The 12,116-nt window shown below is 49.5% G+C and overlaps 1 protein-coding gene across 3 annotated transcripts in view; it reads right to left on the bottom strand.

Moving 5' to 3' along the window:
* Positions 1–501: 501 nt before the first annotated feature.
* SLC25A37 (solute carrier family 25 member 37) overlaps positions 502–12,116 on the bottom strand; it is a 39,864-nt gene continuing 28,249 nt past the window's right edge. The window contains exons 2-4 of one of the 3 annotated variants that reach the window (XM_032389060.1): positions 8,079–8,307; positions 6,016–6,072; positions 502–4,172 (exon numbers count right to left, since the gene is read on the bottom strand). In XM_032389060.1, coding sequence (XP_032244951.1) covers positions 3,652–4,172; positions 6,016–6,072; positions 8,079–8,307 — 807 coding nt within the window. In that variant the 3' untranslated portion in view covers positions 502–3,651. Of the gene's footprint in view, positions 4,173–6,015; positions 6,073–7,154; positions 7,421–7,607; positions 8,035–8,078; positions 8,308–12,116 lie in introns of those variants that run through there. The other 2 variants (XM_032389061.1, XM_032389062.1) reach the window with 2 other exon arrangements.

Genomic DNA, 12,116 nt, shown 5'->3' with positions numbered 1-12,116 from the left:
CTCCTATCTCCAGAAAAGGTTTAGTTATCTAGGAACTATGTGAGGATTCTGGTCACTCTTGGGCCTTCCATAAAGAGGGGCCCTGACTGAACCTCTGCAAAGAGGGGTGTGTTTGTGTGTGTGTGTGTGAAAGAGAGAGAGAGAGAGAGAAACAGGCACATCCCAGGTCTCAGGGCCGTGCACACCATACACTCGCAGCCTGTCACACTCACACTCCCACACTAGGAAGGAAAACTGCCACCCTCCCTGTCGTGGAGAGCAAAGCCAGAGGCGGCTCTCGGCCCTTGCCCGGGCATGATAATGTGACCATCCCCGGGCTGCCCGACATGGGGATCTGCTTCCACCTCTGAGAGCTGACGTGGCACTTTCTACCGCAGTCATGGATCTGGTTCTTCATGAGCGAGGCTAGACTAGGCACCAGCCCCACGGATTAGACTCCTTCTCCCCATCCACTCTCCTCTTTTTTTCAATATTCCCACCACAGAGCCCACAACGCTTCAAAGACCAAGGCTTTATTTTCTCTAGCTCCAGTGTCACAACCGTAGCAGCAAATCTGAGATATCCCCACACGTAAACACACATTTGTCCCTGTTCCAAAGAGCTGGCAGCAACTGGAGGCAGCGACTGTGCTATTTGCCCCAGGCGTACATTGTGCGTCTTACAGGTAGGAAGCAGCAGTACATTGGCATTTAACAGACACAATCATCCTTAAATAAAGTTAAATAAAACCTTATTGGCATAACAGTGTGTTGGAGATGCAGCTTTAGGGGGACTTTGGAGGACCGCGCTTGAAATAAGACATCATCATTAAAGAAAAGAAACAGAAATAGAAAACACACAGAAGGATGTAGGCCAGTAAACAGCTAGATTCAATACAAAGTTAGGAAAAAATAGTCGTGGATTGAAGCTGTATCACATCTGAGGAAAATCAATTTTCTATTCTAAAATAAAACTCTGATCTACAAGGGACTGAATCTCACATCATGGTCTGGGCGTAAGAGTTCACGCCGCTGTGCACACGCACTGTTACCGAGCACCGTACTCAAGGGGCGTGCCTGACGGCAGAGGTCACCCCAAACACATGAAAGACCAAGCATGTGCCATGATTATGTTAAGCTGGTCATCACCGGGGTGGGGCGAGAACATTTTCCTATTTAGTTACTTCTCAATGTCAAAGTCACAGTTGACAACTGGACTGTAGTCTGCACAAAGCAACGACACAAACTTTGGAGCCCAGAGCAAGGGGGAATATCAATTCCCGCAAGATTAAGACCACTTACATTTGTTTAGTGCTTCACAACTTTCAAAACCCACTCAGATACATGGCTCATCCAGCCTCATGAAGGTCCGGGGGGAAGGCAGGACAGGTGGCGTCGCCCCATTTCCCGGCCAATCCATCTGTACGGTGAGAGCAAAGTATGGGCAGACCTTCCAGCTCAGTCCACAGAGCTCTCAAACCCCCTTCCCGCCTCTCCTTCTTGCATCCCTTACCCAAAGGAGCTTTCCTAGAGAAGTGAACAGTTTCTTTTCTGAATACCATCGGAAACAAAATCCTGTGTTTTTTTTTGCAGCAGTGTGGCACATCTTAAGAGGAGGAGAAAGAGTGGTTGGATAATTATTTTAGAATTCTCTCTAGTTTTCTTCCTTTTGCAGAATGTACCAGTAATACACAGCATGTTTTAGTAGAGGATGTAAATACTTCCCAGAGCACCAGGGTCTCTCTCCATGGGCTTTTTGCACCCCCAAGTAGGACAGAGGCTTGCTGCAACTGGTTTCCCACTGGCAGAGGGTGGGGAGAGGTTCATTCTAAAGTGGGACAGGCCAGCAGGAACCAGGAGCAAGGTCCCGCTCATGGGGCACACATGGGAGCTTCCTGATATGGCACCCTTCTGTCTGACCTCAAAACGACTCCCAAAGGCAGCGTGCAGGGTCCCAAGATGAAACCTGTCCCAGTGCCACCTGGAGTTCTTGGCAGGAGGAACAGCCTCCAAAGGAGCCTGGGTCTGAGCCTCAGAGAGGTGCACTACATTGACCGTGGGGCAGGTCAGGGGTAAAGGGCAAAGGCCAAAGGTCAGGGCCAGGCCCACCAGATTGAACATACATGTGCTTCCTGCTCATTTTTAAAGGGCTCCAGAAGGAAACCGTGAAGCCATTTGGGCTTCCCTTGGAGATGCCTGGCAGCCAATCAAAGGGTGTGGCCAGGGGAAACAAGCTTGCATTTTCTTAGTGATAATCAGGCTCAGATGCACCATTTCAGAAAACAAGACAGTGAGGCCTCGAGTTCTCAGCTGATGCAGATAAGTGACGCTGACAATAGCTCTGGAGAGACATCCTGACTTGTGCACAAGGGCCCGGGTCTCACTTCAGCGGCTGGGCTTGGCCTGAGGGCCTGGCCTCTGTCACTGCAAGGTGAGAGGCTCCGTGCCAGGTGAACTAATGGTGGACAGAGGGATGGACACATGCCACAGACATACTTGCTATGCTTTTTAAAAATCCCTGAAACCGCCCAGGGAAACAGATTTAGTCAACACACAAGAATATCTGAAGTGCCAGAGTTAAAGGCTGAAGCAGAAATAAGTTCTAGGGAGAATTTATCCCAATTGCCTGCTCAACAAGTAACAAAACCTTGGCATTTCAAGAGCTGCTGCGTGCTGGCCCAGGGAGGCAGACATCTGCATCCCTCACAAGGAGGAAGGGAATGGTGTCAGCAGGAATAAGACTAGTCATCCCAATCCTGCTGGCGGCCGCTGTCCTCCAATGTGACCGATCCTGCCACCGTTAGGTGTGCATGTGTATGTGCCTACAGCTAGAGAAAATGCCCCAGGACCGATCTTTAGTCCTGGAATTTTCAGTAAAGACAAAAGGAAAAGGCACACGCAGGTGACTGACTGAATAAAAGGAGAAAAAAAGTAGCTAGGAGTAATGTATCACTATTTTGATTTTGTTTGCAACATAAATTCAAAATATAAACTTTATTATTTTACATTCAAGTGAAACTTCCATCTGGGGGCTCCACACAATCTTAGGCCACATTCAGTAATTTATCACTTTGGTGCCTTTTCACTTAACCCAATGGAAGAATTCAGCCCTCTATCTTTTAAAAAAAAAAACAAAAAAAACTTGACATTCCCAGCTGTACCACTTATTTGCACACACGCACTGGCGTGTGCACGCACATGCGCACACACACACACACCCAAAAACTTCTACATAGAAAAATAAAGGATAAACATTATCCATCTATTTTGTACTGTGTACTAGAACTTGTATATACAGAATTTTCTTTTTTTCTTTAATGCTTTCAGTCACTGCACATTTTCTCCCCTCCCTTGTGAGCTGCGATCGTAGGGCAGGAGACGGCTACAGGAAGGCAGAAAAGCTACATTCCTGTCAGGGGAAGGACAGCAAAAGCCATCCCTCGCTCCCCGTCCAAAGTCTTCCCCCACCTACCACCTCAGACGTCCGTGTGGACGGCCTTCCGGTCAGCGGCTGTCCCATTGTCCCCACTCTCTGAGGCGTCAGGGAGCAGAGGGCCCACCCTGCCAACACCCCGCCAACATAACCTCGGTGTGAGGACAAGGGAATGGAAGCAGGCAGGAAAAGCCTTTTTAAAATAAAAGATTCTGGAATCACTGCCCACAGCCTGTTCCTTTAGTACGGAGCTCGATTCTCCAGCTTGTGTTTGGTGAGAAAGTACTTGAAGAACTCATAGACAGACCAGGAAATGGCCGTGGAGGGCATCTGGTAGATGACACGGGCCTGCATGCCTTTGAAATAGCCGGGTAGGCCATTGAGCTGGTACACCATCCTGAAGGCATTGGCCATGCCCGACAGCCGGCCGCTAATGTTGGCCAGGTTGAGGGCCATGTTCTCCTGAGTGTTGAGGAGGGTCTTACAGACGTCCAGTGGGGTGGTGGCGGCTGCGGCGAGGGCCCCGGCCAGCCCGCCCGAGATGATGTGGGACTGTGGGTTGTAGCCCCGGTGAGGGTTGACCTGCTCCTGCAGGAACTCGTAGGTGATGAAGTGGATGGACTGGAAGGGAATGTTCATGGTCAGCTGTGTGGTGTAGCTCCGGTAGAAGGCCCCCAAGCCCTCGGTCCTCCAAACCGTCCAGACGCAGCGGAGGGCTGACCGGTGCGGCGAGTCGTACATCTGCATGCGCTGCTTCACAACTGTGGTCAGGGCCACCAGCAGGCGGGGGGTGGATGGTTGGGTTTGGCCCCACCCCGGGTCGGAGTGAAATGGGCAGCCAAGCCATAAAGAGAAACAAGCAAATTTAGACACACTGGTAACAGGTCCCAGAGAGCTAGCACACACGCAGCCCCGCCAGCTCTGGGCTCTCCCGTTTACAGATGTGGCCCCAGGACCCGGTGCTCAGTTTCTCCTGCCTGCAGCCCGCGTAAGGGGGTCCCCGAACCAGGCAGCCACTTCAGACTAGATTCAGTGATCTGATCCCCCATATCCCGGAGGCCTCCAGCATCGCACCTGCGGCAAAACTAAATCCCGCCCCCCCATCTCTCTGCCCTCCACCGTCCCAGCTACATGTGTGTCCCGTCTTTTATTCTCTGTATGTGGTCTGTACACAGCATTTTTAGCTTCTGTATGTCACAGCGCTCTTGGAAGAAACACTGGAATTATGTGAGCACAAATTCAGTGACAAACCCCAATGAAGACGCTGGCTTAAAATACAGAAGTAACTGCTGGTTCAAAGGCTATGAGGCAACTGGGGGCCTCAGGCTTGAGTCATAATAGTCCCCCATGCACTGCCAAATGAACACATGCAGTGTGCTTTGCTTTACTTTTAGAGAAATGAAGTCCTTAAATCAACGTCAAAGAGAAGAGAGGGAGCTGAACCTCACTTGTTTCTCTTTGAAAAGTAGAAACAAAATTCTTGCCTGGTTGACATGGGCTAATTAACTGGTCACTGACCAGGTCCCTGGATGCACTGCCTTAAACACGCAAAAACAAAGCCCACCTCTCCCAGTCTGACCCATCAAGTTCCTGAAGGTCAGAACAAGCCCCCTGTCTGCGAGGGGCTGGGAGGCAGCTGAGAGCAAATAAGAAATGTTCACCTTAAAAGACAAAAACAGACAAACTCATAACAAAAGACTTGAAATGTTGACGTTTTACCTTTCATTTTCGCTTCTGGCAAGGGACCAATTTTTAGTTGGGGAGAAAGGTGGAGAGAGCCCTACATGTCACACCGAGAATAACCCAGCTGCGAGGATGCCCAGTACCAGGCCCCAAAGCTCCTCGCTGGGCGGACCTGAGTCGGCTAAGGACGCACGTCTGCACGGCTGACAACTGTTTTCCAGTGCTCCCCAAATTCAAAATAATAATTTAAAAAAAAAAAGGTAACGTGGGAGGGGCTGGCTAAGGCAAGATGGCCAAAAGTTAAATCACAAGTAGAGTGAGGCGCACATGGGCATTCCTAACACTCTCCTCTCCACATCTGCGCACGTTTGAGATGGTCCGTAATGATTTCAGATCTCTTTTAAAAAAGCAAATTGAACCTAAGCCCTAATGAATGGCCTTTGACGGCTTCCCCCTAAACCTGTCTGGGATTGATAAAGGTTAACAAAGGCCTGTGCGTGTGAGTGTGTGCCCTGTGCACACAGGTACACGTACACACAGGTTTTACGGGAGTGCCAAAGACTACTCAAGGAAGCTTGTTAAAACAGACTCTGTCTCTACCCCCCAGAGACTCCCATTTAGCAGGTCTGGGGTGGGACTCGAATTAGCATTCCTAACATGCTCCCAGGAGATGCTGATGCTGCTGGTCCGAGGATCACAGTCCCACTCTCTGTTCAAGAGAACAGGAACACCGTAAGCTCAAATGCTCAGCCCCTTTTCGAGGCCTTTGCTAATGTGGTAAAGAATTCTGCTTATTCTGACTGGGGGCCGGAAGTCCCCTTGCCCAACCTTCAGTCTCCCCGCCGCCCAGCCACCCCCCACTGTTTTTCCTGCCCCTTCGCACATCCCCTCCTGCCATTCCCTGGGACCATGAAGCATTACCTTCTGCTGGATTCATTACCGCATCGTGGAGCAGGGTGGCCATACTCCCAGCTATCCCTGCAAAACAAACTCCAGAAAATTACCCTCTGCGACCGGGAGTTCTGAGGAAGTTCCTGGAACGTAAAATCAGATGGAACCCTGCACAGAGCTTTCTAAGAAGCAAAATCTATGCCCAGCTGCTCCCAGGTGAGCACTGACTCTTCAAAACGTAAAGTGATGATTGAATTGTTGAGAAAAATGAGGATGATAACATAGGCGCCATTGGCCACATTTTCATCCTGCAGATGTGTAGTCAATGCTGGGAAAGGTTAGACCTGCTGACGGCTGATGGTACCCAGAAACCACACTTCATGGCTTTTCCCAGTGGAAAACTGTCCAGATTTTAATTGTCTCCTGTCCCTCACCTTTGTCCACAGACTAACTTACTCTGTCCTTGAGCTGGGGCAAGCAAAGGGGATGATATTATATAGACAGCTAAGAGGGGAGAAAAAGAAAAGAAGTTTTAAAAGAAATATCCTTAATAAAATCCAGGCATTTTCAAGAAAACAGGCAGGAGAAGCAGACGTCAGGAAGCTCTGCATATGGCAGATTTCCAGGGTTGGTTTGCAAAGCGATGACTCGTCTCGGAGATGGCAGACCCCATCTTGAGGCTCTCATCTGGCCTGGCTTCAAGAACCAGGAACTTCTGAAGTCTAATTCAGGCCTGGAATTTTGCTTTTGGCTTTGGGTTTCCTCCCTAGGCAGGTGACACTGCCCAGCTATTAAGATTAGCCCCGGAAGGTGGGAGGAATGAGCAATACCAGGATAATGCTTCAGAAATGCGTATAAACCCCCTTTCCCCCTCCACACACACTTACGATTACCACCAGAAAGGTCAAAATGCAACCACAGCATACATCGTCGCGAAGCAGTAACGGCACTGGGCAGAACTGTCCAACCGCCTCCAAGGGGTTCAGTGACCAAGGGACTAAACCATTACACAAGGCAGTTTCAGTAAGAGGCAAACCCCGAGGCCAAGGACTCAGGGGACAGCATCAGAGTGTGACCCTTGGGGACTGTCTTGATAAATGCAACCAGGGGCCCATTTAAAAAAAAAAAAGAAAGAAATGTCTGCACACCAGCCAGGTAGTTATTATTACCAGGGTTTGCTGGTGGAAGGGTTGCTTTTGGGTTCTCTCAGCACAAAAAGAAGGGGGAAAAGCTGTCGATGGTCACTCTCCCTCTTCCGTGTTGAAAAATTAGTTTTGTTAAAATAAGGACCCCTTATTCCATGTCCAAACAAAAACCAACAAAAGCAAAACCCAAAGGAGATGGGGAAGGAGCCACCACTGAGCCCACTGAGCCCACTGAGCCCACCGAGCCCACTGCGCTGGGCGGGTAGGAGCCGCCCCCCTCCCCACCCACCCACGCCCCCTCCCGCCACTCTCCCTCAAAACAACAAAGGAAAACTATTCCAGCCCTTGCTCGCTGAGAGAGGCGACCGAGACCAACGGAAGAGAACGGGGGCGAAACCCCCAGATCCCCAGAGGCTTAAGGTGGGAAAGGTGGCCTGCGCTGCAGCAAATCCTTTGTCAGCCATAAAACTTCTTGACCTTTTAAAGCTTAGTTAGATCTTGACGTTGCAGAGACCTGTTGAACCAGTTTTTAAATAGTCTCAAAGAAGCTGTCCAGATAACTTTTTTTTTTTTGAATCCAGCATTGAAAAGTTTTGTTTCTATTCAGGGTTTGTTTTTTTTTTCCTAGATCTGATCATTAATTGTTTTTCAATGTCTTAAAAAAAAAAAAAAATGAAAAACCCACGCAACAATGCAAACTGAAACACCTCTGTCACCGACTTCCCCCAGGTTTTAGAAAGCAGGGGGAACAGAAAAGCGTGTGTGTGTGTGTGTGTGTGTGTGTGCGTGTGTTTGGGTGTGTGTGCACACACGACTAGAGTTCTTTATTCGTAAGCAAGCGCGGCGGAGATGAGGCGTCAGGCTGCTGGGTCACAGGGAGGAGAACCCTGGGGAAGGGTCTGTTGAAGGAGAAAGCTCTCTAACTCCAGACAAACGCTTTCAAAATACCGTTGGCTAGGTGGCTGTTTCCTTGGTGGTGGAAAACGGCATTTAAAGTCCTTTTCATGTTTTCATAGCAGGCAAAATACATGGCGTGGGCCGGCCCTGCGCCCATCATCATCACGTTGAGGCCTCGCAGGGGCCTCCAGAAGCCTTCAGTCCGAATGATTTTCTTAAGGGCTCCGTAGACACTTGTGTACTGCGCTTTGGGATCTGGATTCAAACTCTGCATTCGTGTCTGGGGGCGGGGGCAAGAAAACAGAAACGGTGGAAGTTAACAAGGATAGAAAAGAGGAAAAAAAGACCCAGGGAGACAGTGAGAGCAAACTGTCCATTTTCAGTTTCACGGGATTTCTCGGTGAGGAAAACAGATTCCCTCCTTCCTGGAGTACTCCCCGCCTCACATACGCACATTCGCATGGATTCCATCGTGGCCAGCAGTGGGGAAGGATGGTTGGGGGCAGGATACGATATAGGAAGATGTACCCACATGCTGTGTGAGCCCTGAGGAATCCCTTAACCTCTCTGGACCTCAGGACCCCCCCAATTAAAAAAACACGATGGTCACAAACCCTTAATAAACTCAGAGGCCTAGTCAACTGGAAGTATTCTTATCCTGTGGTTGCCCCTCTCGTCCTAAAGTCTGTGTCCTCACTTATCTGAGACCTCCATGTTCTGAATGCTCCTTTTCAGCCCCCACCAGGAATCTCCCAGGCGTCCTCCAGACCTCATCCCACAGCTCCTCTACATGCATTTTACATTTTGTCTTCAGAAGTTAGCACTTACACATAAATGGTCCTGTTCTTAATTTCTTCCTGTGTGGAGCCTTGCCTCCTTGAGGCAGAAGCTCAGCTTTCCCCATCTGTTATCCCTGTCAGATGACCAGAGCACTTAAGTGGGTACACAGTTAATCTCGGGGTCAACGGATCAAGACCCTGGTACCCACAATGGCTCCAACGATGTCCAAACACTAGTTTGTTGCTATGGAGGTATTTCTGAGATGAGATTAACATTTAAATCATTAAATTAGACCCTGAGTGAAACAGATTACTCTGTGTGGTATGGTGGGTCTACACACACACTCTCTCTCTCTCTCTCTCCTGGCTTGGTCTCTCTGGAGAACCCTGACTGGTACAGGAGGTAATATCTGCCAGGTGAAAGACCCACCCTGGCTCAGTCCTGCAAAAGCAACAAGCATGCGCCCCTCCACTCCCCTCAACACACGCAGGCTAGAGGGGAGGGTCTCCAACCGTGAGCAGGGATACCCTTTTACCACCAAACAAAATCATACCCAAAGCTAATATATAAAATGGAAGAAGAATTCCTCTAATTGAGAATGGGGGGAGGGCCCTGGGCTCTCTTCTCACTCTGAGGCAGACACCCCACACACACACGCCGCCCCCCCTCCCCAGCAACCAGCAACTCCAGGGCTCAGAGGAACAGTGTGAAACCAATGATCTAAATTAACACTCATATGTGGGATTTAAGAAACAAATGAACAAACAAAGAAAAAAAGAGACAAACAAACAAAACAAGACTCTTTTTTTTTTTTTTAAAGATTTTATTTATTTATTTGACAGAGAGAGACACAGCGAAAGAGAGGGAACACAAGCAGGGGGGAGTGGGAGAGGGAGAAGCAGGCCTCCCGCGGAGCAGGGAGCCCGATGCGGGGCTCGATTCCAGGACCCTGGGACCACGACCTGAGCCGAAGGCAGACGCTCAACAACTGAGCCACCCAGGCACCCCAAAACAAGACTCTTTACAGAGAACAAACTGGTGTTTGCCAGAGGGGAGGGGGTGGGGGATGGGTGAATTAGGTGATGGGGATTAAGAGTCCACTTACTGTGATGAGCACTGGGTGATGTATGAAAGTCTTGAATCACTATGTTCTACTCCCGAAACTAATACAACACTGCATGTTAACGACACTTGAGTTTTAAAAAAATAAATTTTTAAAATTAATGGTCATTTTCAGACGTCACCAGCTAGTAAAAACCACAAAGAAAATGGGCACATCACTGGCAACTTGTCATTTTGCCAAGAAAGGGCATAAAACAGTAACAACATGAGCAACAATCACCATTGCCCTCCATTACGACCATTTTCTATGAAAGGACATTTTTAATGCCAAAAAAAAAAAAAAGCAAAGACTATCTCTGATTATAAAGCTGTTCTTTAAATTAAATTTAGCTTTATTAAAAACTCCCTACTTGGGGCACCTGGGTGGCTCAGTCGGTTAAGCGTCTTGACTCGATTTCTGCTCAGGTCATGATCTCAGGGTTATGAGATCGAGCCCCGCCTGGGCTCCGTGCTGGGCATGGAGCCTGCTTGTCCCTCTCCCTCTGCCCCTCCCCCACTCTCTCAAAAAAACCACAACAAAACAACTCACCACTTTACCCCTTGTTTTCTGGTGAAAATGCCCCCTGGCCCAGCCCGAGGCAGCTGCCCCACATCTGGACCCACATTCCAGGGAATGCCAGGTGGGAATGGATGGGGTCAGTGTCCCTGTGCCTTTTGTTGAACTATTTTCTATTCCAACATGTTTCCAAAAGTATTCGAGGTGGCTTCATAATGGAGGATACATTATAAGCAAACAAGAGCAAGGGAAGGAGAAGGAGGGAATTTGTCAACCTAGAGGGCACCTGACGCTGCTCGGCAGGTGCTCCTGGCCAGAGTGAACCAAGTATGGGAGTGCAAAGTGTCCACTCTGGAAGAGGCACATCCGCTTCCTCAGGACTGCTGAGGCTACCCAGGGCACTGAATCCTCAACAACACTTGAAATCGCTCACATTTTACAGCAAAGAAAGCTCCGTAGTCCCCCCCACCCCCCGCCCCAGCTTTTTCCTATAATTGCCCCTGATGAGAAGCAGGGGCACCAGGCAGGAGGCGGCACAGAGCACAGGGATGGAACCCAGGTCCCATCACTCAGGCTGTGACTCTGGGCTAGATGATTACCCCCTCCCCGCTTTCGTTTCCTCCTGTGACAGAATGGTTGAGAAAATTAAATGTCTATGACCATCGTTACTGTTAATGACAATAAAGGACGTGGTTCTAGTTATCTAGCCCTGCAGAGGTCTAAGCTCCATGGGGGCGGGGGGCTACGTCTGTCTTATTTACAGTATATCTACGACGCCTATTACGGTGTCTAACTCACACGGGGGCGGGGGGGCCCAATAAATATTTGCTGAACGAGTGAACAAACAAATGCATGCAACTTATGGTACCAACGGGGGTGATGTGGTACTAGGTCTCTTATTGCATTCTCCCCCTAAGATATGAGTAGCTTTCCTGGAATTACCTGTTCCTCCCACCACCCCTTCCCTATTGATGAAAAAAAAAAAAAAAAAAAAGTCCCAATTTTGCTGCATTTCTCAAGCCCAGGGGTGATCTGCTGAGCCACATGCAGAGCTGAGGCAGCCTGTCCCTGGGACCTGTTGGTAATGGGTGGCTCCTGCCAGTCCTGTGCCCAGGGGAGAGACCCTGGGGATGGACTGGAGAAGCTTCCTGCCTTCTCCACCCTCCACTTGGCCCCAGTTTCTGGCGTTGGGCCAGACCAGCCTGTGGTGAAGGCCTCCCTTGGGTCTCAGTGGGTAGAAACAAAGGAGCCCCTTACAAGCAGTGTGAGAAGACACATAGGACCTGGAACGAGGAGCTGAGAGGCTGGATTCTGGACCTGACCCCAGCTCCAACAGGGCCAGTGGCCTTGGCTATGGCATCTCATCTCTCTGGTCCTCAGTGTCCTCAACTGGAAAATGAAGGAGAGGACTGGAACCGTGGCTGGTTACCAGAATCATGGGGAAATGTTTAACAATGTACCTCTGAGCACCACTCCAACACATGTTGATTCTAAACTCTTTTTTTTTTTTAATTCCCCAGATGATTCTGATCATCACTCAGTTTGGAGAACCCCTAAAAAAAAGGGCCCTCTCGGCCTTAGCACTTTCTAGTAACATTCTGCATCCAGCCTTGGCAGAAAGGGGGGGCACCTGGGTTAAGTGAGGAGGGGGTGGTTGGGGAGGCGGTGTGCAGAGAGGGGGGCCAAGGCAG

The sequence above is a fragment of the Phoca vitulina genome, unplaced genomic scaffold (genome assembly GCF_004348235.1).
Source record: "Phoca vitulina isolate PV1807 unplaced genomic scaffold, GSC_HSeal_1.0 scaffold53, whole genome shotgun sequence".
NCBI lineage: Eukaryota > Metazoa > Chordata > Mammalia > Carnivora > Phocidae > Phoca > Phoca vitulina.
This window is presented reverse-complemented; position numbering and strand designations above follow the sequence as displayed.